The sequence below is a fragment of the Psittacula echo genome (genome assembly GCF_963264785.1).
Source record: "Psittacula echo genome assembly, chromosome: 23".
Taxonomy (NCBI): Eukaryota; Metazoa; Chordata; class Aves; order Psittaciformes; family Psittacidae; genus Psittacula; species Psittacula echo.
The window spans coordinates 3331944-3356868 of NC_137748.1; the positions used below are offsets into that span (position 1 = coordinate 3331944).

A 24925-nucleotide genomic window follows, 5' to 3' on the forward strand; every position below is an offset into this window, starting at 1 on the left:
CCAGCCCCTGTGCCGAGCTCGGTCCCTCACGCTTCCGCCGGGACACGGTCCACACCCCCCACACACACACCCGCGTCACGTGACCCCCGAGAAGCTTCACGCCAGCGGGCGCCGCCATCTTGGATTCGGGCAGGTATCCCGGTGGCGTCTCTGACGTTGAAGCTGTGGGCGGCCATCTTGGGTACGGGCTGAGGGCTCTTGGCGGGAGCGGCGCGGCCTCCATCTTGAGTGTGGGTGTGAAGCCAGCGGGCTCCGGGGAACCGGAGCGGGGGTTTCCTTCAGGGAGCCATGTTGGGTCCGGGCAGTCCGCAGCGTCGGCGGAGGGATTGGGTGGCGGAAGGCGGTGAGTCCCCTTTGCTCTTGAGGCGGGGAGCGTCGCGCTTGCGGCTCCCGGCGCCCCTGCTGCTGAGGGGGTGCAGCGGCCTGCTGCAGGGAGAGGCCTGCCCCGGCTCCGCGCTGGGCCGGCCCGGGGCGGGCCTGGGCGGGCCCGGCAGGGCTGAGGTGCTGCTGGGGGCTTCCATTCGGAAGGGCTGTCGTTAGTTAATCTTTCGCTCTCAAAACAGCCTCGGGGACCGGGTGGTGGAGCTTTGCTGTGTGGTTCTCTCAAGGCGGAGTTGGAGCTGGCCGCGTTCCTGCCCGCAGCTGCTGAGGCACCGTGGGGTTGTGGAGCAGAGGGACAGAGAGGTCCCTTCACCCTCTGAGCAGGCCAAGCTCTGTGGGAGCGCTTGCCTTGTGATTAGGCTGGTAGCTGGTTAGATATAATATAGCACTAACATTAATGTGAAAGGAATAGGAAATAAACTACAACCTAAAGGGGCTACAAGAAATCTGGAGAGGGGCTTTGGACAAGGGCCTGTAGGGCCAGGCCAAGGGGAATGGCTTTAACCTGCCAGAGGGGAGACTGAGATGAGCTCTTAGGCAGAAGCTCTTCCCTGTGAGGGTGCTGAGGCGCTGGCCCAGGGTGCCCAGAGAAGCTGTGGCTGCCCCATCCCTGGCAGTGTTCAAGGCCAGGTTGGACACAGGGGCTTGGAGCAAGCTGCTCTAGTGGAAGGGGTCCCTGCCCTTGGCAGGGGTTGGAGCTGGATGAGCTTCAAGGTCCCTTCCAACCCAAACCATTCTATGATTTATAGAAAGACCTGGGTTAAAAATAAAGTTATTAAGTCAAAACACAGGATTTCTTTCCAGCTCTGGTTATGTTTAGGGATTTATAGGATTCTCAGGGCCTAATCCTATAATCCTCATGAGGTTACGTTACGCTTAGTCATGCAAATAGCACCGTTTTTGTCATTCTAACTTGTTACTGCTCCTAGGTGTATCCAGGTTCCTGTGAAATACGGAAGGCAAACCTTGCTAAGTCAAGATGAAATACCTCTGCTCTTGCCAAAGCAGAGGGGAATGGGAAGCAGTATGTGTGGTACGTGAAGCGGAAGTTGCGTATCTGTGTACAACGCTTGTACACACATGTAGTTGTGCTTATTTCATAAGGAAAAGAGAAGACTGCCTAGAATTTAATAGAATTTCCAGTTGCAGCTGAGCCCAATCTAGTGCTAGGCTATTGAGTGTGATGCTCTCGGGTTATTAGACTGACTTGAAATGTTTAAGGTGAATTTGGAATTCCCCGTCCAAAACCTACCTTCTGTGAAAGCCATAGTGCTCAATTGTATCAGATAAAGAAATTAAACAGAATCAGAGCTTCTGGTGTTCCTGAAGTATATGCCTGCAGTTAAGTGTTCCTCTTGATGCGTGTTGGCAGGACTTCACCACCACCAAAAGGATGTTACTGGAAAAACAAAGCCAACAGAAGTGGGTGGTTAATGATCTGTGTAGAGGTGAACACAAGCTTGAACACAAGCCAGGAGCCCAGTTCCCTGTGCTGCCATATCTCCTCCTGGTCATCCAAATGGGTATGCAAAGCTTAAGCCCTCTGTGCAGTTGGAACGCGGACTTAGTGTAACTTCAAAATACCTGCTCTGTGGAGAAGGGAGGAAGTGGCCTGATGTTTGCTGAGGTGTCTCCTGCTCTCAAGAGAGCAATAATTAGATCCTGTTATGACCACAGCAGAGCTTGCAAGAGCTCTTCTCTGTGTGTGGATCTCCCAGCAGAACACGCTGCAAGGATTTCACTTCCTGCTGCAATGCTGCAGTTCCAAATCCAGCCCAAACATAGGGGTTGATAGCAGAACTAAAAGCATCTTTTGCAATAAGTTGCATGCAAAGATGTGCAGAGCCCTTGGCCATGGGTCAGTGGTTGGGACTGAAGAAGCTCCAGCCGTGGCATTTGCTGGAGCTGGAACTGCTTTGTCCTATGGAAAACCACCGAGGAAAGCGCAACTTCAGGCAGGTGCCTTCCGCGTTGGCATCACCACTAGATGTCAGTGCTTGAAACTGCTTCTTCACCCTCAGCAGGCCACCAAAACTGGGGGAGAGGGAGCAAAACTGGTGTGGCTCCTGCTCAGGAGGATCTCTGCTGGGGTTAAGCCCCCTTTAATAAGCTGCTTATAATAGACTTGCAGTCTCTTCATTCAATTGATGACTTGAAATTTCATGTTAAATCACACCGAAGGGATTTTGGTTTTTTTTTTAAGCCCTCGGTTATTGAATATCTGTAGGTGCCACATTGCCACTGATGTGTGTTATTGGCTGTGCTGCATTCCTGCAGGGCTGACTTACCTGCTTAAGTGTATTTTAAAGCAAGTGAGAGAAACTCTATAATGAAAATACACCAGATGAGTATGTGAAATGCTGTACTTGAATACGTCTTCCTTGCTTTTAGGTACTGTGTCAGTGCAGCTGTGGGGGCTGAAGTTACAGAAAGACTTAGTAATGAGGAAGTGCTGCAGAGATCCAGAGCACTGTTATCCCGAGACACAGATGCAGGATGGTGGCAGCTGCTTTTACTTTCATGTCTTCAGAAGGTGAGTAGAGGTGGCTTCTCTCTGGTTTGGGCTCTAGCTTAATGTTTGGGCTTTAGGTAGGTGTAGGTGATAGAGCAGCATCAGAGAACCTCTTGAGCCAAGCAGGGAAAGCCTGAAGAATTCCTCATCCAATTTAATGTGTCTTAAAGACTGGGAGTGGGTCAGTCTCTTACAAGGGCACTTTTACTGTAGGATAACTGAGGGCTGCTCTTTGCTGAGTGTAGTTTTGGACAGAGCCTGAGCAACCTGATCTCCACTGGCCTGGCTCTGAGCAGGGTTTGGATCCTGTCACTCGCTGAGAAGTTTGAACTTGGTTCTTGGCAAAGGATGCTCCGTGATGTACAGGCAGGTTCAGTGCAGATCTGTGTGTACAAATGGTAGGAGGTGCAAGACACAGAATTTAACCTGCTGGAAAATCTGTGTGGTTTTGAGTCTTTACTTCTGTTTGCAGCTGAAGAGGCCAGTTCTGCAGTGGGCCTTGATACCCTTGAGAAGCAAACCCACCAACACCAGGGCTGTTTAATTCATTCCCTTGTGGTGCTGAAGCCATCCAGCCTCTGGCATTTCTTTGCAGACTGGCAAAGCAGTTTTTACTTTTGCATTAGAAAAAGCTTTCATCAGCTGGTGCCCATCAGGAGGACTGCAGTTTGGAGAGGTTTGGGTTGCAGAAAGCTCAGCAAACAGCTGGATGTGTGTGTGTTGGTTTTCATAAAGCTGGTTTTTAGTTGAATTGATGCTGACTTGTATAAATAAGCACCAGAGCCCCCTGGATGGAGAATCCTGGTTTTGTACCACAATGAAGGTCTTGGAGAACACAACTGGCTGCAGATGGATTGGGGTGTTTTGGTAAACCTGAAGGGAATCCATGCACTCACTCTTTCCCTGGGGCTCTGGCGTGCAGACATCCCCGCAGAGCTGTTTTTGCTGGCAGCAGGAGCAAGGTCAGTCCTGTTTGGCCTAAATCTTTCTCTTCTTTTAAATTGTAATGGAAAAAAGACCTAACTTGAGTTCTGCTGAAAGCAGAAGTTTCTCACTTAGTTACAGCTGAATATAGCTGCACTTCCTGGTTCCCTGTCTCCCCTGGGTCTCATAGGATAATCTAATTACTAAATAGTTGCAATAAAGCCCCATTTTGCCCTGGCAGGACGAGTGCCTATTAACATGCCAGATATTTTTATGCCATCCTCATCCTGTTCCTGCCAAAATGGGTTATTTTTTTGGCTTCTCTTGTCTGCTTTTGGATCTGCTCCTTTAATACATTCCTTCCAGTCTAGGCAGTGCTCTCCAACTGCCTGGCACTGATGTTAATGCCTTGCTTCCTAATCAATCAAGTCTGCTGCATGCTTCCTTAAAGGAAAACTCTGTTCATGTTGTTCAGCCCAGTGACATGGACTTTTACAGGTGTAAGAAACATTTGTCACCAAAGATGACACTGATGTGGGAAGTGAAGGTGAAACTTTATCTTGTTTGGCATCTCTGAGCCCATCCTGTGGGCAGTTCTGTTTCATAAGGCTGACTGTGAGGCACAGACTTTGTAGCTCAGTTTGCAGCTGATGTGAATATCTTGATTGTAGTAAGAACTTTGGGGATATGAAGAAGAGGTTATGTGTGTGTAGTAGGGACAGAACTTGCCTTTGCTTACTCCACTAATGAAAGCGTGGTTTCAGGAAGTAGAAAGGCAGCCCTGAGCTGCCAGGCTGATGGCTGTACTGGAGCTCTAATTGCTGACACTCCTCTGTTCAAACTGCCTGTCCTAAAACTGTAGAGCTGATTTAACAGCCATTCTCCTGAGCAAGCTGTCATCCCTTCCTGGAGAACATCTCACATCTCATGCAGCCTGTGTTATGTGAGGAAGTTGTAGTAAGTCTCTAATGTTGGTTAACTCCTGAAACTGTGTGCTTGGGCATGGGAGGAATAACAAGATCAGCTCTTAGCATAAGTGGGCTCTACCAGCATAATCACAAGTTCTCACGTCCTTTTAGATGTGTTGTGTCCTGCTGCAGACAACCTTTGTGTGTCACTTTGAGCAGTCAAATGTCAGCTCCAGCCTGGCACAAAGCAGCACTAATGGTGATATACCCAAACTTCTGCAAGTGTAGGATGAAAGGATCCCAAAGAAGATCATAAACTTCATCCCTGATGTGTCTTGTTTTCCAGCAGGAGAAGCTGCAGGGCCACAGCAGTGGGATGATCAGATGGCTCTCAGAGTGGGTAGATGGAACCCAAGCAGCAGTGAAGGATGTTGCAGCAGCAGGTATGAGACATGTCTGGTATAGCTGTAGCTTTGAGTCCCTTGCATGGTCTGAATTGGTTGATTGACTTGCCCTCCTTGTATTCCATTCCATGCTCTGTTGGCAATGCTGGGCTTCAGTGATTACTTTTAAGTGCACTCTTTCCTCCTGGTGTATTGGTGATTCATACTATTAGGAGAAGCTTCTGCCTTGCCATGCCTTAGTGAAAATGATCTATTTCATAATGTCTCCTTACTCCTAGCAGGGCTTATGCTGTGTTCCCAAAACTCCCACTGTTTTCACTGCAGGCATGACCAGACTGTGAAATAGCTTGGCTGGTCTGGTGAATAATCTGTGAGTCTCTTTTAATAAACTGCAGTTTTATTTATCTTGCTGCTCTTTAGAGCTTTTCTATCTCAAAACATTTGAGTGCAGAAACTGCCCAGCAGTGAAACGCAGCCATCTCTCTTGGGCATAGAGTGGGAGGCAGACAGGCATTTTACTCCACAGTTCAGAGTGAGAGGAATTTTGTTCAAGGACAATGAGGGAAAGCTTAGCTTGTGTGCTGAATGACCCTTTGATCTTCCACGTTCATGCTCAGCTGATCAGGACTTTAAATCTAAGCTCTGTCTCCCTCCTACCCGTAGCAAACAGCCAGAAATATAATCTCATTTAGGACTTGAGCACTGGACCAGAATGACAGGACTGCAGTGGCAACTGGTCAGCCTCACATGTGTCCTGTTTGCCTGTCACTTCCTCAAGTGACACTGACACAGAGCTGAAGAATGGGGGGTAGCAGTTCTGCAGTGCATAGCAGGGTCAACTCAGAGGTGTCCCATGGGAAGGGAAGGCCAGCTACATAAACATAGTCTCCTGTAAACACTGAGGGACAGGGCAGTGTTGGAGCACTAGAAGGTGACTTTCAGGAATGTGCCAAATAGGTCAGTCTAGAGCCATGAGATGGATTTGATCACTGGGAAGCTTTGTGGTGGTTGCTCATTGTTTGCTGTGCTTTCTGAGGCTCTGAGAACAGTTCCCTGCTCAGCTCTCCTGGGCCAGGAGAAACGGCCATGGCAGAAGCAAAGGAAAAGAGCAGGCAGGGGATGAGGAGCAGTTGGATCCTTTATGTGCAGCCCTTGAGCAGTTGTAAAAAATGGTGTTACTTCTGCTACTATGCAGCACATCACTGGGAGCCTGAACTACAGGGAGATGACTGCAGTGTGTAGGCCAGAGTGGAGCCTGGAGGACTTCAGTTTTCTCTCACTCCATGGTGTGTGTCTGTGGAGAAGGTTACAGAAAAGCTGTTCTTGTTGCAGATAAACTTGGCTGACTGATAATGTGCAACTCAGCTGAGCTGGAATGGCTGTAGCCCATTTGATAGGTGACAGTTGGTGCTTTCCTGCCTCTTCCTACATAATACAGCAAAAACCTTGAGGGAAGCATTTGGTGAATGCAAAACTAGGACTTGAGGCAGAGTGAAGCTTAACTTAGGTTGTGATGAACCACTTGGTTCAAGTATTCCTTTGCTGTGTGTGTAGCATGAGGTGTGATGAGAACAGGCACAGCTCTGTGATCTCCTTTATGCTAACCTGGAGCAGCACAGAGGAGGAGTTTTACATTGTTCCAGCTGTGGGTATTGGGTTCCAGTTGCAAAGCCTTAAAAAGGCAGAGAAACTGAAAGGTGAATTTGAATTTCTAGGTTGGAAGGACTCTGACGGGCTCCTCAAATAACTACTGTGGACCTTGGGAAGGAAATGCTTTCAGGAGGAGTGGTGTTGCTATGAAGAAATGTCTGTATCTGGGTGGCAGGAAGGTTTTGGAGATCATCAGGGTATGGTTTTACCTTGTTGCTGCAGTGGGAGCTGGGATGGGAAGAACTTGGAGGAGAAGAGACACCCTTTGAATGAGGAATTTTAGGTTGTAAGGTTAAACGACCAGAGCAATACTTGACTTGTCTTCTGGGGAATGCTGGTAACTCTGAGAAAGGGATATACCCTAACGCTATTGCTGTTCTGGAATGTGCCCCTAGCTTAGCACAGTCCTGAGCAGGGATCATTGTGCCTCCTTGTGTGACTGGGTTTCCATCTTATCAGAGATCTCACAGCTCTCCGTGCTGGAAGAGACAAGGATGATTATTTCCATGGGTGGCATCTTATTTGTTTACTGAGCTCTCATAACCAAAGCTGTGGTTTCTGTGGTCTCTTTGCTCTGTCAGGAGGTACAGGAGGTACCTCCTGTCTTTTCCTTCAGTAACTGCAGTGTTGCACTATGCACCACCTCTTCTCCCCGGGGTGTTCCTAGAGGCAAGGAGGTAGCATTGTCCTCTTTCCCTCTGTTCCCTGATGACATGCAAGTAGAAGCAGCCTCGTGAGCAGAGGTACTGGAAGATGATGGGGAGCGCTGCTCTGCAGCGATAGCCCAGCTGCCTGCTGCTGCCACCACCTCTCCTCTCCAGACAGCTTGGCATGAAGCCCGGGCTGCTTTGCTACCTCATGCCTTTCCCCCTCTTGTTATCGAGCCATGCCACAGCTTCCCAGGCTTCTGGGTTAGAGAGATCAGACTCACCCTTTGCACTTGGGCAGATGCTTCCTTCAGCCTGGATAACTCTGTCCATCTGGATGCAGAATGTAGGCCTGGACCCACAGCAGAGTCTGCTTGTAAGTGAAGTGCAGATATGGGAGTGGAAAGAGTGAAACCCAGTGACCTTCGAGTTGTTCAGCCTGGAGAAGAGAAGGCTCCTGAAGTGGAGACCTTAGAGCAGCTCCAGTGCCTAAAGGGGCTACAGGAAACCTGAAGAGGGGCCTTGGACAAGGACCTGTGGGGACAGGCCAAGGGGAATGGGTTTAACCTGCCAGAGGGGAGACTGGGATGAACTCTTAGGCAGAAGCTCTTCCCTATGAGGGTGCTGAGGTGCTGACACAGGGTGCCCAGAGAGGCTGTGGCTGCCCCATCCCTGGCAGTGTTCAAGGCCAGGTTGGACACAGGGGCTTGGAGCCAGCTGCTCTAGTGGAAGGTGTCCCTGCCTGTGGCAGGGGTTGGAGCTGGATGAGCTTCAAGGTCCCTTCCAACACAAGCCAGGCTGGGATTCTGTGACCCTGTGAATGGGGTGGGAGGAGTCATGTCTTTGATCTGAGATACAGAAGGGAGCAGCAGGATCAGTCGTCCCCTGTCCAGCTCCGCCAGCCCCCTGTGCCTGCATTTGCCCCAGCTCCTGCTGTGCACCAGTGCCGAAAACGCACCTGCAGCATCCTGATTCCTGTTCTTTTCCCAGTTACTTGTTTCTTTACACTCAGCTGGGAGCGGTTGCAGCAGGATAACATTGGATGTGGGATGCCTGCGAGGGACACACCGCTGCAAGCTCCCTCAGCACTAAAACCTCCATTAGAGCTTTCCACGCGGGTTGTTGTGGTTTAAAGGCAATGAGCAGCCGCGGTGTTCGCTGGGCTCGGAGCCGAGCTCGGCGTGGGAAAAGCCCTCGGTCCCTTCCAGGCAGCGAGGCGGGGGGGGGCAGCGCTACGATCGCGCCTGGGTTTCAGCTCCCTTCCGCCCGTCGCCTTGCTCTCTGTCCTGCCCGGCCTCGCTGCACGGGGAGCCCGGTTCTCTGCCCCCGGGCTGCAAAGGGACGGGACAGGGACGGGGCCAGGGCACCGGGACGCGCCTGCCTCGGCCCGGACGCGGAGCATCAACACCCGCGGGGTTTAGAGGAGCCTTGCGATTGGTTGATCCTCAGCGGGGTGGGCGTTACCCGCCAATCCGCTCTTGCGATTGGTTGTGCCGCAGCTGCGGGGTGGGAACGGCTTGAGCCTCTCCTCCCTCCTTGATTGGCTCTGGCGTGAGGGGCGACGCCTCTTTAGGCTGGCCGCATTGTTGATTGGCTACCGTGACAGCGCGTGCGGGGGCGGAGCTAGCGGGGCCCTCTCATTGGCTTCCGCTAAGGAGGGCGGGGCGTGTGGCTGCGGGCAGCCAGTGACCGTCGGGCTCTCCCCGTTGGCCCCGCCCACCCCCGGAGCGCTGATAAGTGGCGGCGGCGGCGGCGTGGGGGGCTCAGAACGGCGGTGGGCGGGTATGGCCGGGGCGGGAGCGAGCGGGTGCCGCGGCGGGGCCGGGGGGCTCCAGCCGCTCCGCGCCACGGTCCCCTTCCAGCTGCAGCAGCGCCGCGGCGACGGGGGCCCGGCAGGTAACGGCGGGGCCCGGGGTCGGGCTCCGGAGCAGCACCGGGAGCCGGTTCGCGGCGCGGCCGCTCCTGGTGCGAATCGCTGGCGGAGTGTGCCGGGAGGAGGCCGAGGATGGACCGGCTCGGTCCCAGCACCCGGGGCCCGATGCGATTACTGCCGTATTCGCTGGGTCGGTGCTGTACGGGTGGAAGTGAAAGACAGCTGGGAGAATAGGGAGCGGGGCACGCACCGGAGCGGCCGGTGAGCGAAGGGAGTCCCCGCGGGCAGGGCATGTCGGTGCTTGCAGGCGACCTCGAGTTGCCTGTTTGAAGGTGGTTCCCCCCCCCAAGAAAAGCACCCAAGTCCTGTGTGTGATGCGGCTGACCCGGCTTGATGAAGAGCAACAATTGGTTCTGCGCTGGTGGCAGTGGGTCCCTAATTGCAGTACTGAGAGTTTTCTGACCGCTGCAGGAATGAATGCCCATTGAAGTGCAACTTTTGGGTGACCGAATCATAGTCTTTGCCTTTTCTTCCTGTGTGTGACTTGTGGCTGTTGGTGGGATGGATGCTGGGTTCGTGCTTGGCTGTTTGCGATCTCCAGAAGTATTAAAATAACAACGAAACACTTTTTAGGGGGTTAAATGTAAGATTAAGCAGACTCATGGGGACAGTTAGTCCAGCTTTGGCCAGCTGAGCTTTGTGGCATTCAGAGTGCTCATCTCTTGCTTAAAGCAGCAGGTCTTAAATCTGCTTTGCAGAGGCCAGAGCTTGTCCTGCGTTGAGAATCGATTGCCCTGAAGTGTCCTGTGTTTCCCTGCTTGGGACTTGGAGTAATTCCTGCCCCTGGCAGGGTTCGTATTGATCGGAGGAGCTATTAAAATGCATTTGGCTTCATTTCCATTTGAAACAAGTTAATGAAATACATTTTTTGGAGTGTTGGTGAATCCTTCCCTCAGCACTGTGCTGAGCTGGAGGTGAAGCTGCACTTAATGGGGCAATTACTCAGTAGCTTCTGATCTTATAAAGAAAAGAGAGGAAATCTCAAAGCCTGCAGGCTCCTGCTTGCGTTGGAGCCCTGCAGTGTACCTGCAGCTTTCTGAGGGCAGAGCAGCTAGAGCTCTGCTGCCACGAGCCAGAATTGCTGCTCTTCATTTCTTCCTGGCTCTGTGCCTCCTGTTCAGGCTCGAGGAGCTGGGATTTTTCCTCTCAATCACAGTCATTTCATCCAGAGTTTTGGAAGTGTTCACATTTCCATTGCCTCCTCGCTCTTTGTAAGCTCCACTTTGCTGCCTGCCTGTGTGGGAGCTGGAGCAGTAAACTGGCAGTGTTTAACCAAAACCTGGTATCCTGGTGAGTCATCATCTGACACTTTTCCTCCTACCTTTTGGGAGCCCAGCATGGAAATCTATTGCTTTAGCACCTCTTTCCTCACTTAACTCTGCTGATTTTCCGGAGTGTTCTGGAGCTCTGTGCTGCTGGAGTGGGCTTTTGGAAGAAGAGGTGCAGGGTGAGCTGGGTCTGATCCTGCAGCTGCTCTGATCATAGAGGATCCCATTGAGATGAGGAGCAGCTGCTGAGGCTCTCAAAGGGCTTCTGTTCCAAGGAAGAGCTGGGGGATGCCAGGAAGGAGGCCTAAGAATACTTTAAGAGAACTTAACTTGCTGTTTAGTGATCCAGGCTGTCAGAACTTGTGGTGATGGTGTCACTGGGGTCAGTGTTTGGGGTTCTTTTCATTCCTTCTGTCTTTAGTGATGCAGCTTTAGGTGGTGAAGCAGGTTTGTGTTTGAGCCGCTTCAGGTGCAGGCCAGGCCCATCCCTGTTGCATCCATCGTTTTGCCAGGTTAGGTGGCTACAGGCAGCTCCTGGGGTAGCTGGAGCCCTACAGCTGCTCTAACACTGCTGAGGTTCCATGTGCTCTGGGCTGGGATGAGCTTAGTGGGGTAATAGCAGTGCTTGTGCTGTTTGCGGCCAGTTTGAGCTGTCCCTGGCGTGGCAGAATGCTCCAGGGGAACCAGAAAACTCCCAGGTCATTTACCCTGGGTGGGTTTTTAGTCCATAGGATCCTGGAATGGTTTGGGTTGGAAGGGACCTTGAAGCTCATCCACCAGAGCAGCTTGTTCCAAGCCCCATCCACCCTGGCCTTGAACACTTTGTGACCCTTTCTTTCAGCTGAGGTTGCCCAATGTAACTGCATGGACCAGAGCAAGGGTTTCCCCATGATGGGGAGTGAAGAACTGAGGGAACCCACTTGTGCAGAGAAGTGGTTCTGTTCCAGGTGTGGTGAGCCCTGCGCTGCCTGACTGCTCACTGGAAAACCAACCCGCAGTGCTTGGCCTAGCCCTGGCAGAGGAATGATGTTGAGCACCACAATGCAATGAGTTCTCTGTGTGCAAAGCTTGGATGGTGAAATCCTGGGTAAGTGGCAGCGCTGGCTGCACTGAGCTGATCTTGGCCCTTCCCTCGTGGCTCCTGCAGCTGAAGGTGAGAATCCTGGGTTAGTGGGATTCCCAGCTGCACAAGAAAGGTCTCCAAGAAAGACCAGTAAATTCCCTCTTGGAATTTGTATTAAACAGGTTTTTTTGCATTAAAAATGAAACTTGTGGTGCTGCCATTGAAACCACCTGATGATGTGGGCTTGGCTCTTCAGGAAATGAGGGCAATCTCAAAGGAGGTTGTGTGGTTGGTAAATAACAGGAGAGAATGGTTTCCATGCTTGCCTGAAACCTGCTGCATGACTCGGGCCAAGCTGCTGCTCCTCCCTGTGCCTCAGTTTCTCCTCCTTTCAGGCTGGAAGCATTCAGGAACAGGAGTAACGGAGTTTGTACAGCTCCTGCCATGCTTGAGCCTGAGGCTGCTCTGTGCAACTCTTGCATGCATAATGCTGTTGTGCTTACACTCTTTAGGTAGCTGTAACACTGAGCTACTGTTAGCTTTGGTGTCCTGCTCCCCAGTTAGAAGAGGCAGCAGGAAGGTGAGCAGAAGGTCTATCACTACTGGAACCAGCCAAGAAGAGAACTGTGAGTCTGGAAGGAGGGTTTATCGTCCAGTGTTAATGTGATTCATGTAGTTCTGTCTGTATGAGGGACAGGAAACCTTCTTTTTCCTTGTTTCCCACCGTTGTAACTGTAGAAATACCAAAGATATCTTATTCAGTTTTCATTTGACTTTGTTTTATCTCTACTGGAAGATTTCCAAGGCTTTGACAATCAAAGGTTTCTAATCCTCAGAGTGAGAGCCCTGCTTTCTGCAGTCATCCCGATGCCCAGATGCTGATTTAAGCAGGGTTAACAAAAAAGGGGGAAAAAGCCAACCCACAGCTCCAGATTCATTGCTTGGGTTTCACTCTTCTGGTAGAGGTGACATGGATGAGCCTGGCAGCACCTTAGTCATCTGTGTGCTCCAAGAGCAGCGTGAGCAAGTCCTAAAGATCTAACGTTTAAACAAGTGTTTGCTTGTTTCTAGACCAGTCTCTTGCTCATGAGAGGCTGCTGCCCATCTGCTTGCTTTTTCCTAGTTCTTACTTCAATGTCGTTGTGCAAACCAGTCCAGAAGCACGCCCAGCCCCTGTCAGTGGGTGAGAGATGGGCTTGAAGGCCCCACCAAAGCAGTGTCTTGCATCGGGCGCGCTTGAGGAGCTGTGCACTTCAACCTGAGGCCTTGAGGATGTTGAAATTCCTCAGATTATTTTCTCATTTGAAAACAAACTTTGAAAGCCTGAAGTTAAAGGGGAAGAGTTCAGCTCTTTTCCTCCATCACCAGGGTGTTCAGCTTCAGGCTTGGAGCTGTGTTGGACAGAAATGCTCTTCAACAGCGTCTGCATCCAAAAACCTCAAAAGACAGCTTGAACTGCTGGTGTCCCCTCTTAATTCCCTTCAATGCTATCTGCAGATGCTGTGGCCTTTGGGCAGCTCTCTCCAGCTGGATTCAACACAGCCTGGAACCAGGGAAGTGATTACAAAGCCTGGAATTGCTTCCTTTGTGCTCTAGGGCCAGTTGTTGAAGTCCTTGGGGCTGGTTCAGCAAAGCCCCTGGGGGAGGTTCCTGCTGGGTCGTATCAGAAGGGGCTCCAGCTCCTCAACCTGCTGTAGGACCCTCTTTGCCCCTGGAGTGTCCCCCTCGTTGGGTGGCTGCTTTCTGTGCCAGTCAAGAGCTGAAGCAGAGAAAGGTTCTCATGGGGTTTCTTAGAGGGCTGTGCTTGGGAAGAGCAGGTTCTTTTGGGGTGGTTTGGGCTCTCTGGGTGTGTGTGGTTTGGGCAAGAGGCAGGAGGGGCAGACACTGTGGTTCAACCACAGCTTCTGCCTCTCCACCGGAAGGTGCAGTGGATTTCAGTGTGCTGAGGGCTTTGTTTCTGTGGTACAGTTGACTCAAAGCAGCAAAGAGCTATGAAATCCCATCCTGGCGTGGGTGGGAGTTTCCTTTCAGTTGTAAATCTGCTTTAAGAGCAAAGGGTTTGTGAGTTTAAAATATGGAGAGGGAGAGAGGTGTCAAATGTGTCCCTTGCAGAGAGCTGCAGCTTGGAGCAACCTGCTCTGGTGTGAGGTGTCCCTGCCTTGGGTGGGGGTTTTGTGCAGACCCCTCAGCTGGTGTGGATTTAGAGCCTTGTTTGTCCTTTGGTGCCTCGAGTAAGCACGTTCTGCAGGCTCCTGATGTCCTCATTGCTGGTTAAAGCTTGTGCTCTCCCCCTTGCCCCCTCTCCTTACAAAGACGTGCCTGTGGTTGGCTCTGTGGAGAGGATCTTTTCCTCTTCAGCTTCTGTGAGCTTCCCTCTCAGCACCTTTCCAGCTCTTGATCTTGCCTTTGTTTCTCTCTTGGGAGTTAGCTCTGACCATGCCATGAATTCCTGTGAAATGCTTCTCTTTTCCAGCACGACTGCAGATTCCTGCAGTGTTCAAACCAGGAGTTAAAATTTCATTAAGAACAAGGAAAACGGCCCCTTCATCTCTTCTGGGGGCTTTCTGGGATTCCCAGAGGAAAAGCTTTTACTTCTTGCCTAATCCTGCCTTGCTTTCAGGTGGTGTGATGATAGGTAAGGTCCTCTTGGGGAATGAAGCAGCAGCAATGCTTTGGTGTGCCACCAGGAAGTGGGCTGACTGCAGTGGATGGGTTCCCCCATCTTCACATTCCCTTTTAGTGTGGAGAGAGGCACAATGCTGGGAAAGGCAATTCTTTCCCTGTGAAGATTGACAGTCTTTGCTCTGGTAAAGATCGGGGCTGCTCAACTGCAGGGAAACTGCAGTGAGATTTAAATGAGTTCTAATGGTGAAGCTTCAGTTCTGCTCTTGGTTTCACTCCCACTTCTGCTGCTTGGGAATGCCCGGTTGAAGTGGGTTTGGGCCTCAGAAGAGAGGTTTGCTGATCAAGTACCCTCGTGCAGGGTGAGGTGAAGTCCTCTGCAAGTCCTGCCTGTGTCTGCTCCAGTTACATCTGAAGACAAGGAGAGGAGAAGGGAAGCTGTTGGATTTCTTGCTGTGGCTCAGCCTCACTTCCTGCTCTGCCTGCTCAGATGCTGTGGCCAAGACCTGCTCTACACCGAAGCTGTGGGTCTGAGCCGTCACTCAGGAAGCAGGACAGTTCTGAAGATGTACATACGGTGCTTTTAGTGCTCTGCCATGGTAGGAAAGCTCATTTCTGCTGGTGAAGCTGCTGCCCTGGTGACCACCAGAGCAGTGCCAATGTTTCTTGTGCCACCTGAACTGTGTCTGAGTGGCTGCTGTGCAACAAGAAAGTGCTTTGCATAGAGATCTCCAGGCAGATAGTGCGGGAGGATGTGGCAGATGCAGGGAGCGGTGCTGGGGTGCAGTGGGGGACACTGACACCCATCCAGCTGCCTGGTTTGATGGGGATACTTTATCTAAAAGTCAAGTTTCTGGCACAAGGTCCTGCTGTGATCATAAGAAATTAAACTTAGGTCTTTGTTATCTCACTGCACCCAAAATTGGGAGCATCGTCTGAGTAAGATGTGTTAGAGCATGAGAAGACCAGGCTTTAGACTGAGGAAGCTAACACTGATGTGAAATACTAATGTAATAGTAATCTCTGTTCCACTGGGGTGGCACGTACTTGCACAAGTGGTTACTGACAGAGCTGCTTTGGTTCCATCCTGGCATGGCCCTCCCTGCCACATCCAATAACCCAAACCCTACATCCAAACCCATTTGGTACACCTGGATATTGCAGAATGCAGGGCAAGCTTCCCTCTGTGGGAAGCCTCTGCCCGTTGCTCTATGGTTAACTGGGAAGCTGCTGCTATTTAAACTTGTTTTTGTGCTTCCTCACTTGAAGTTAGACCTTTGCAGGGATGTACTCCAGAACTGTCAGGCTCTGAACAACGTGTCCCTGAGTTTCTGGTATTGAAGGTTCTGTTTCCCCAGGGTGAAATCTGCAGAGGGAAGGAAGGAAGAACATTATACAACTCCAAGGAGTAAGAGGAACTTTAGTTTTGCTTGCCCTCATTGTCTGGTCCAGCTGTCAGTATTCCTTAGTGAAAAGTGACCCTAGGAGTTGCATTAAGTTTACTGCAGACTCCTGTTTTCTCTTTCTAGATGCAGAGATTGGCTCTAGAGAGACTGAGGCATCTCTGATCTCACTGCTGCTGTGGCTGGGCCAGACCAGGGACACTGCACATCTGAAGACTTCCTACTTTGCACCAGCCTAACTTGTGCCTGCACGAAAGCCCCGTGCAGCGTTTGGAGGCAGCCAAATGGCTCCTGGAGATAGGGCTCTGTTATCTGCAGCAGCTTCACTGCCACACAGGAAGGAACAGCTCCACAACCTGACACTTCTCAGCTGTGGAGCTGGCCTGGACCAACTCCAGAGCTTGTGGCCAGGTGGCAGCTCTGCAGGCTCGGTGCAGGGGGATGATAATAGCACAGGGACTGTAAACAGGACACTCCACCCTGCCTCAGTGCCCCAAGCGCTGTGCAGGCAGCCTCTGCACCCAGCAGCACCCTGCCCTTCCCTGGGCTATTCAGTGGCAGAGCTCTTTGTGGAAAGGAGCAGCAGTTGTGGCTGTTCATGCATCAATAGCATGAATGGTGGTCAGCCATCATGCAGTTGTCACTGTAGGAGGCCAGGTCTCCTCTGCTCTCAGCCATAGAATCAACTATGCTAGAAAAGACCTTCAAGATCAAGTCCACCACTAAACCATATCAGTTGTGTCTGTTCTTGAGCCCTTTAGGCTGTTTTTGCTCACATTGCCCGTGTTGTAGGCTTGGAGTACAAAGGTGACTCCAGCCCCTCAGGATGTTCTGGTTATCTCAGAGAGCTTTTGGGGGCCATGGACTGTCAGAGCACCGTGGGATGGGGCTGCCCTGCTGCAGGAGGGTTCAGTTCCTCTGTGCAACAGGGGAGGAAGAGACAGATGCAGTCACCATGTAATGGAGGTACAAGTGACTTTGCCTGTGTGGGCAATGAGGCACTGAAGAGGAAGCCACAAATACTCACAGGTTTCTAAACTGGAGCTCGTGGTACTTGCTGTTAACTGTTGGGAGCAGGGAGTGTGCCTGGAACCGCACAATGAGCCTTTAATCCAGTGTGGCCCTTGCGAGGTGTGGCTGTGCAGGGCCTGATGCTTCTCTTGCCCTTCCATGTGGCTTTTTGTTCTTGTCCTTTTCTCACCTAGAGCTCAAATTCCATTGCCCAAAAATGTGATTTTAGCTGATAAAAAAGGCATATTCACCAGCCCATGTCCCTGGAACAGCCTCAGCTGGGGGCTTCAGCACCTTTGTATGCAGAGGCATTTAGCAAACACAACAGTGTTTTAATGGTTTCAAGGCTGAGTTTAGTGTGGTTTAACTCCCTTTCTGCCTGTTCTGCCTGAAGGGACAGGACAAGGGAATGGCTTTAACCTGCCAGAGGGGAGACTGAGATGAGCTCTTAGGCAGAAGCTCTTCCCTGTGAGGGTGCTGAGGCGCTGGCCCAGGGTGCCCAGAGAAGCTGTGACTGCCCCATCCCTGGCAGTGTTCAAGGCCAGGTTGGACACAGGGGCTTGGAGCAAGCTGCTCCAGTGGAAGGGGTCCCTGCCCGTGGCAGGGATTGGAACTGGAGGAGCTTCAAGGTCCCTGCTAACCCAAAGCAGGGTGGGATTCTCCAGGCTGTATGTGCCAGTTCCCGTGTGATCATTGCAATGGATGTGGGCCTGTTAATTGTGACACTGCTGGTGCTGAGCCTTGGCTTTGGAAGTCTCATGTTCTTTCCTTTCCCCCTGTGCAGCCAGCGTTCCCTGTGCTGCTGCTGTGGAGAAGAGCTGCCGTCCCCCACAGCCCCGTGTGCGGCGCACCTCCTCGCTGGACACCATCGTGGGCTCCTACCTGCTGGGACAGTGGCCTCGGGATGCTGAAGGAGCTTCCACCTCATGCATGAATGACAAAGCTACCCAGGTAAAAACACTTGCAGCTGCCCTTGAGGTCTGTGGCCCAGGAGAGGGTTGCAGGACTGCAGTGAGCTGTAAACGGGGGTGAATAGGGAAGACATTAAACTTCCACGCATCCAGCTGCAGCTTTCTAGGAAGGCTTTTTCCCCCCTTTTGCTTCCCAGCTTCACTTGCTTCCACTTTGATGCAGAGTTAGAATTTCCTTGGCCTTGTTTGGAGGCAGATGGCCTCTGGCTCCCTTCTCCAGCACTGGCTCGATGCTACTTTAGTGTTTCCTGGCTTGCGGTCCTGGGCCAAGTCCTTATATAAAGCTCTTGGGCTGCGTGCCACACACTGTGAGGAGTCAGGGGTGCTCCCACCACGGGCTCGCTGGCACAGGCAGCTCTGCTGGAGGATGGAAGAGCTCCAGTCCTCGAGGAACTCTTAGCAACCTGTAAATATTACTGTATGGCAGCAAATAGTGCCGTATCTGCAGAGGTGGAGGAATTCGGGAGGATAAGGGCATCCGTTTGCTCAACGAGTGGTTTATTCAGCACATCAAGCCTCTGTGAACTCCCTGTTCGAGCTTTGTTGTTCAACAATTTAGTGCTGGGCTGTTTGCAGGAAATTCTCCGTTGGATTCCAGCTTCCATTGTCCCTTTCCAAAGTATTCTTGCCTGCTTTTGTTCCAGTTCTAGTGCCCAGGAGCTCTGCTGAGGGCAGAGGCCATGCTGGAAAGGAAGGGAAAGAATTTGCCTAACTTGATTCCTAGGCAGGGAAGCACACTCTGCCTTTCTGGCCTTATCACATGGTGGGAACACTTAAACCCAGTGCTTTGGGGCTAATGAGTTGATCTTGCACATGGCCCGTTTGGGGAATAGGTTGGGGAAGAGGGACACCTTCTTCTTCCTGGGATGGAAGCCATTCCTATGTGAGCAGTGAATGGTGCTGCAGCCTTTCAGCATTGTCTGCAGGAGTCTTGCAAATGGCAATTTCACCTCGCACCATGCCTGTGAAATGAGCAGTGATCTCCAGTGCTTCACACACAAACCCCTCTGTGTGGCAAAGGACTTGGCGGGTGATAGCTGGGAATGAAGTCCTCAGATCCAGCCTGCCCTGTGGATCAGCACCTTCTCCTCATAACCCCGGCACTTTGCTGCTCCTGCCCTGTTCTCAGGCTCAGGAATTCCCAAACCTGGTACTCTCTCTGACATCAGCACACGTTCATCTCCTTCCTGAGCTCTTCTGCAGAGCTCTGTCCGTTTGCTGTCATGGGGTGGGTGAGAGGTGCAGGTGCTCAGTGTGGGGCTGAGGGTGCCAGCACTGCACAGGGTCAGAGCTCGTGGCTTTCTTGTGCTGTGCAAAGCGCTTTGTTCTCCCTCCTGTCTCTGAGGAAGCGGTTTTGTCACAGTTAGTACAAAAGGTTCTGTAATTTCCTTCTGCCCTGACAGGGCCTGCAGAGCTGGGATGTGTCTGTGCTCTCCGGTCTCAGGCCTTCCTATTGCAAGCAGCAGCTTTTCTTCCTTTTTAGGCCTGAGCTTTCTTGTGAGCCCCAGTGCTCGGGTGTCCCAGCAATAGGCTGCAGTAAGTGACTCCTCAAGCAGGGCTCAGGAGGCTTCTGTTGACTTGAGGACAGTTGCTGTCCCATCCTGCAGGGCAGGACTGTGCGTGGCAGCTGGAGTTCAGCTTCCCACACGCTTGCCTCCTGCAGTAACATGGGACAGGGCTGCGATCTCATCCCTGAGACCTGTGCCTCTTGTCCTTCTGTGTGTGATCTCCTGGGACACACAATGACACAATGCTTTGGGAAAACGGCCAAATAATGGTGTTTGAGTTGTTTAGGGGAGAGTGTTTGAGGTAGGAAATGAGCTCAGATGTGCCATGTGCAAGGCTGGTCCTTGCCATAGGATTTCCTATCGCGTTGGGCTGGCACAGGTCAGTGAGTGCTCAGAGCAGGACCTCACAGTGGTGGTCCAGGCTCTTCTTTCTTCTCTCCAACCAAGCTGGAGTTGAATTGTGCTGTGCTGTCTGCTGCTCACAGGCATTGCAAAATGGAGATGTAGGCAACAGGGAACACAGTGCTGCTTACGGTGCTGTGTGTAAGAAGGGGCTTCATTCAGAGCCTGTTTTTTCCGCCTAGAAATCACCTGTATCCCTTTCCAGAAGGGAAAGGTGGTGCCTCTCTGGGTAACTTGCCTTGTTCCTTTGGTTTAAACAGACTTTCAAGCCTGTTTTGAGAGCAGCAGCTTCTGTCATCCCCTGACTTCAAGAGGCTTGTTTAAAGCAGCTGCTGTTCTTGCAGTAGCCTCTGGGGAGATCAGCTCAGCTGCTCCGAGAGGAGCTGTTCTCAGGCCCTTGCACCCCCTGAGCCTTGGAGGAGGGAAATGTTATCCAAAGCCTCCCACAGAAATGGCAGTGACAGGGAGGGAGCACTCGGAGAGGCACTGAAATGGGATGTTGGGGAGGAAGAAATGATGGTTGATCTCAAACGCTGTGCCTGTGGGACTGCTGGGATCGTGCTGAGTTCAGGGGGAGGAAGTTCACACCCTTTGCTGATCACATTAACAGCGCTTTCTGATTTCCATTGATATTCAAACCGTGCCTGGTGCTTGGCCAGCAGCTTGGGAACGTGGTGCTGAGGCTGCTCTGCATGAGGAGCCACTTGAGACCTGCAGATGGAGGCCCATGAGCTGCAGAGGCACCCAAGCTCCTCCAGCTCCTCTGCAGCCAACCTCTGGTTCTGGTTGCGCCTTTGAACCCTGGGCTGGGAGGCTGAGGTCTCAGGAGCACTTTGTGTGTTCTCACCCTTGGGTGAGGCTTTTCCTCTTGGTGATGCTGCTTCATACGAGTGCCTCAGACATAAAACCCTGCAGCACAGCAGCACGGGGCTGCTGCAGTTCCTTCTCCAGGGTGATGCTCTTTATCTCTACAGTCACAGAGTAGTCAGGGCTGGAAAGATCATCTAAGGCACTTGTGGCGATTGTCCACCAGCGATAGGACAAGGGGTGATGGGTTCAAACTGAACCAGGGGAAGTTCAGGTTGCAGATAAGGCAGAAGCTCTTCCCTGTGAGGGTGCTGAGGCGCTGGCCCAGGGTGCCCAGAGAAGCTGTGGCTGCCCCATCCCTGGCAGTGTTCAAGGCCAGGTTGGACACAGGGGCTTGGAGCAAGCTGCTCCAGTGGAAGGGGTCCCTGCCTGTGGCAGGGGTTGGAGCTGGGTGAGTTTTAAGGTCCCTTCCAACCCAAACCAGTCTGGGATTGATTCTGTGATTATTACATTAATGGGGGAGGTGAGAACAGGCCAGTGAATGGGCAGAAGTTGATCACTTGTTCTTAGGACTCCAGCCCAGTCTCTGAAGCAGTAAATGTGATTATTCTCAGCCATGTTTCTCATCACTTCAGACTCCAGTGTCCTGGCGTGATGTGGAAGTGGGGAAAGCCAACTCCAGTGCTCACAAGCGTTCTGCTTCTTGGGGTAGCACAGACCACCGCAGAGAGGTAAACTACACCACTCCCAACGCTTGAGCAAGGTCTGTGCTAGTTCCTACTGTACAAGAGGCTCCTGCTGGCATGGGAGGGGAGTGGGAGGCCAGGAGACTACTGAAGATGAGACCTGAGCCCTTATTTTCATCCCTAACGCTCTGTGATCCAACTAAAGACTGATCTTGGTGGCTTTTTCTAGCAGGCAGCTATTGCTGCATTGTCCATTGCTGGTCAGTGTCGTGGTGTCTGTGGGTTCCAGGTGGTTCCCAGCTTTCTGTAGGTGGAGGCAAATCCCCATCCTCTGGAGGAATGGTGCTGGGCACACTGCAGCAGGGCACTCCGTGATGAGGCCTTTTGAGGGGTTCTGCTCCATCCTTCTTGAGGAGGCCAAAGCTGCTCCTTGTGATTGAAGCCATCTCAGTTTTGGCACTTCCTTGTGGGTTGGAAGAGAGGGGGCGGAGAGGGACGGGGCCCGATCCCGTTGGGTGGAGGGCTGTTGGCTTACCTGCTTCTAGCTCCAGCTCTGTTTGCCAGATTGCCAAACTGAAGCAGCAGCTCCAGAGAACAAAGCTCCACGGCAGAAGTGGCAGAGAAAAGGAGAAGAGCTCCCCACTGCAGGGGGACCACGCTGTCCTCCCTTCCCTCCGGGTACGTTCCTGCCTCCCCCTGCTCTGCCATCACCAGATGTCCCAGGGCAGGTGTCCAAGCTGTTCCTGTGCCTCAGGAGACCCTATTCTCCTCTTGTCCCACCTCACCATGTGCCTGTGCTTTGATCTGCAGTTAGCGACGTGTCATGACTCTGCCGTCAGGCTTCTGTCAGCCTGAGCCTTGGGGATGGCTGTGGGAGCAGGATGAGTTTGTGCAGACACAACTGTGAACTCCTTTGTCTCTGGGCTGTGTTAACAGGACTCTGCTTCAGGCTTCCCTTCTCCATCTCCCATTTTGAGGCTCAGCCCCTGCTTGCACAGGAGCCTGGAAGGCCTAAACCAGGAACTGGAGGAAGTGTTTGTGAAGGAGCAGGGAGAGGAGGAGCTGCTGCGGGTAAGTGAAGCTGCCAGGGCTGCCCTGGACCCTCTGGGTGCTCTTGGAAATCCCTTCCTCTAAAGACACCTCCTGTATCTGCTGCTTGGCCATGGGGGCAGTCTCTGTGTCTGCTTTCAGTCTGTCCTAGGCATGTAATGGTGTGAATTGGGTCAAGTGGCTGCTGCTTCCCTCCTTAAACCTTGCTGGTGCTATGAGAGATCAGCCAGTAGCAATCTCAGGGTGGCTGACTCCTCACTGACAGCTTTAAGACACTCAGACTGGTGTCCAGAGGCTCCTTTGCACTGGGCAGATGTGGGAGAAGTGACTCCAGATGCCTTGGAACTGAAGTGTAAAGGATCCAGAAGGACCCCTGTCCTTGGAGCAGAGGCTCTGCCTGTAGCTGGATCCAGCACCCCAAGCAGCTGCTCTCTGTAGCTAAAGCTGCTCTTAAACCCCTTCGCTGGTGCCAAGGGGCTTTCTTCCTCCTCTAAGACTTCGCTTCCTCCATAGATCCTGGATGTCCCAGATGGGCACAGGGCACCAGCGCCTGCCCAGAGAGGCTCTGGAGCTGCGTCCCTGGTGCTGGAGCCTGGCAGTGGCAGCTGGAGCAGCCTCTCCCCTTCCCCTTCAGTGCCTCTGCACCTCTCCCCACATCCCTTGGGGAGGCTGACAATGGAAGAACCCTCCTCTGCAGTGGATGAGGTGCAGCCAGAGCCCAAAGAGAAAGGTAAAAACCCAGAGCAGAGGGGTTGGGAGCTCGGGGGACAAAGGGGGGCAGTGGCTCATCCCTGTCTGTGTGCTGGGTTGGAGGCTGCAGCAGGGATGGGAGAGAGGGTCTCGGTCATGGCTAAGTTGTGGTGGGTGGCTTCCAGCAGTAGATGGAGGCCGTGAGCTGGGAATGACACAGGAAAGGTTGGGGCTTTGAGCACTGCAGCCTCCAGCCCCGGGGTCTGAAGGAACGCGGTGAGGTTGGAGCACTGTTGGTTTCTTTCAAACGTCGCTCCAAATGTGCCTCTTCTTCCCCATCAGAGGAGGGCAGCCCCTCCCCAGTGCTGGCCTTCGCATCCTCCCCTCGCCCCAACCACAGCTACATGTTCAAACGGGAGCCTCCAGAGGGATGCGAGAGGATCCGGGCCTTTGAAGAAGCTTCGTAAGTACCAGGAGTTGGTGTTGGCAGCACTTGCTTTGAGGACGGTCCTACAAGAGGCTGCTGGCATGGGGGCAGCTGAGGGTCTGCTGCTGCAATCCCCCCCCTCAAAGCAGGGAGCAGCCACTGAGGAAGCATTCCTGAGCAAACTGGGGCTGCTCCGGGCCTGGTGCAGAGCAGGAAGCTGGAATGCTGACCCTCGTAAGGGTCTGGTGGTCCCATCCCCTCCCAGGCAGTGGGTGTTGGTCAGCAGAGCCCTTGAGCAGCAGCAGCAGTTGTAGAAGTCAGCGCTCAACAGACCAGGCTCCTCGTGCTGCTCTGTACCCAAGGGGGGCTCAGCTCCCACTCAGGGTGCTGCAGCTCTGGGTGTTCTCCCTGTTCCTGCTCCATGCTCCTGGGAGCATCCATCCCCAGTGCCATCCCCTCTGTCTCTCTCCAGCTCCCCCAGCCCTGAGCAGCCTTTTCAGCCTTCCTGCCCAGACAAGAACAAGGTGCATTTCAACCCCACCGGTTCTGCCTTCTGCCCCGTCAGCCTGGTGAAGCCTCTCTTCCCAAACGTGGGCTTCCTCTTCAGGAGCTTCCCAGCTTCCTCCAGCCCCATCCCGGGCACGCTGATGTCCTGCCAGCCCCCGGCCCCGTTCCTCGGGGTGCAGAAGGACGCTGCGGGCGGCAGCTTCAGGGACGTGGCCACGGCTCCTGCCCTGAGCTATGAACCCTGGAAGCGTGGTCAGGCCGAGGACAGCGTCGTCTTCCACAGCTCCCTGGTGGTGTGAATCCTCTGGGAGCGCAGCTCTTCCAGCCTCTGGAGATTGGTGCCTTGAGGGTGGGATGTGACAGCCACGAGGCAGCCCTGGGACTGCGACCCACAGCGGGCTTCCTGCCAGGGTGGTAGAACTTGTGAAGCGCGGGGTGCTATGGGATTCCTGGCTGCTGGAGAGGCTCCTTTCCCCGAGCCTCCCCTCTTCAAAGCACTTCCCTGTGCTCGATTGTCCTTGTTTCCTGGGTGATTGTTTTGCTGGTGCAGAGGAGCAGAGGCAAAGTTGGGCTCAGGGAGGATTCGGGTGGGCATTGCTGAGCCCTGGGGAGCGGGAAGGGGGAAGAAGGGGCCTGTGGGCCCCCTGCCCCTGGCTGTATCAGCACTGGCAGCACAGCTCATCCCCAGCACAGGTGGGGCTGGGGAGCAGCGGCTCCCTGGACACCTTGGACCGCCCCGACAAGCCGGGGAATGTTGTGTGCAGGCCAGTGGGAAGGAGCCAGCTGGGGCTGTTGGGTTTCCCTGCGCCTGAGCAAAGGTTTTCCCGGTGCCTTGGCAGGAAGAGGGGATGGAGACGGAAAAGGGCCCTGCTCCAGGGGGTGCCGCTGCTGGGGGGGTCCCAGCACGGGGCTCTGGGGGGTGGCCCGTGGCAGCAGGGATGATCAAACCCTTGGGCCCACGCGTGTGTGCGCTGGGGTTGAGCGGGGCCGCCTCTGCCTGGCTCTGGTGTAGAACTTTTCCAAAGACACTATTTTTGCAGCTCCTTCAAGTCTCTATTTTGGGTTTGTATTTGCAGAGCTTAACGGCGGGGTTGAGGTTTTTGTGCTGGAGGGGGGGTTCCTTGCCCTTGGGACAGGACGAAATAAACACT

The 24925-nt window shown here is 53.0% G+C and overlaps 1 protein-coding gene across 11 annotated transcripts; it reads left to right on the forward strand.

Moving 5' to 3' along the window:
• Positions 1–10: 10 nt before the first annotated feature.
• On the forward strand, positions 11–24925 carry FAM117A (family with sequence similarity 117 member A). 11 transcript variants are annotated; one of them, XM_080633722.1, is made up of 11 exons: positions 11–133; positions 1311–1414; positions 1754–1904; positions 2773–2914; positions 17511–17677; positions 21050–21145; positions 21665–21778; positions 22037–22171; positions 22664–22880; positions 23183–23303; positions 23740–24925. In XM_080633722.1, exons 4-11 carry the CDS (start codon positions 2878–2880, stop codon positions 24071–24073), a joined length of 1221 nt encoding a protein of 406 aa, XP_080489848.1. In that variant the 5' UTR covers positions 11–133; positions 1311–1414; positions 1754–1904; positions 2773–2877; the 3' UTR covers positions 24074–24925. The 11 variants fall into 11 exon arrangements, with proteins under 11 accessions (XP_080489848.1, XP_080489847.1, XP_080489850.1 ...); XM_080633721.1 differs by lacking the exon at positions 11–133 and adding an exon at positions 145–343; XM_080633724.1 differs by lacking the exons at positions 11–133; positions 1754–1904 and adding an exon at positions 145–343.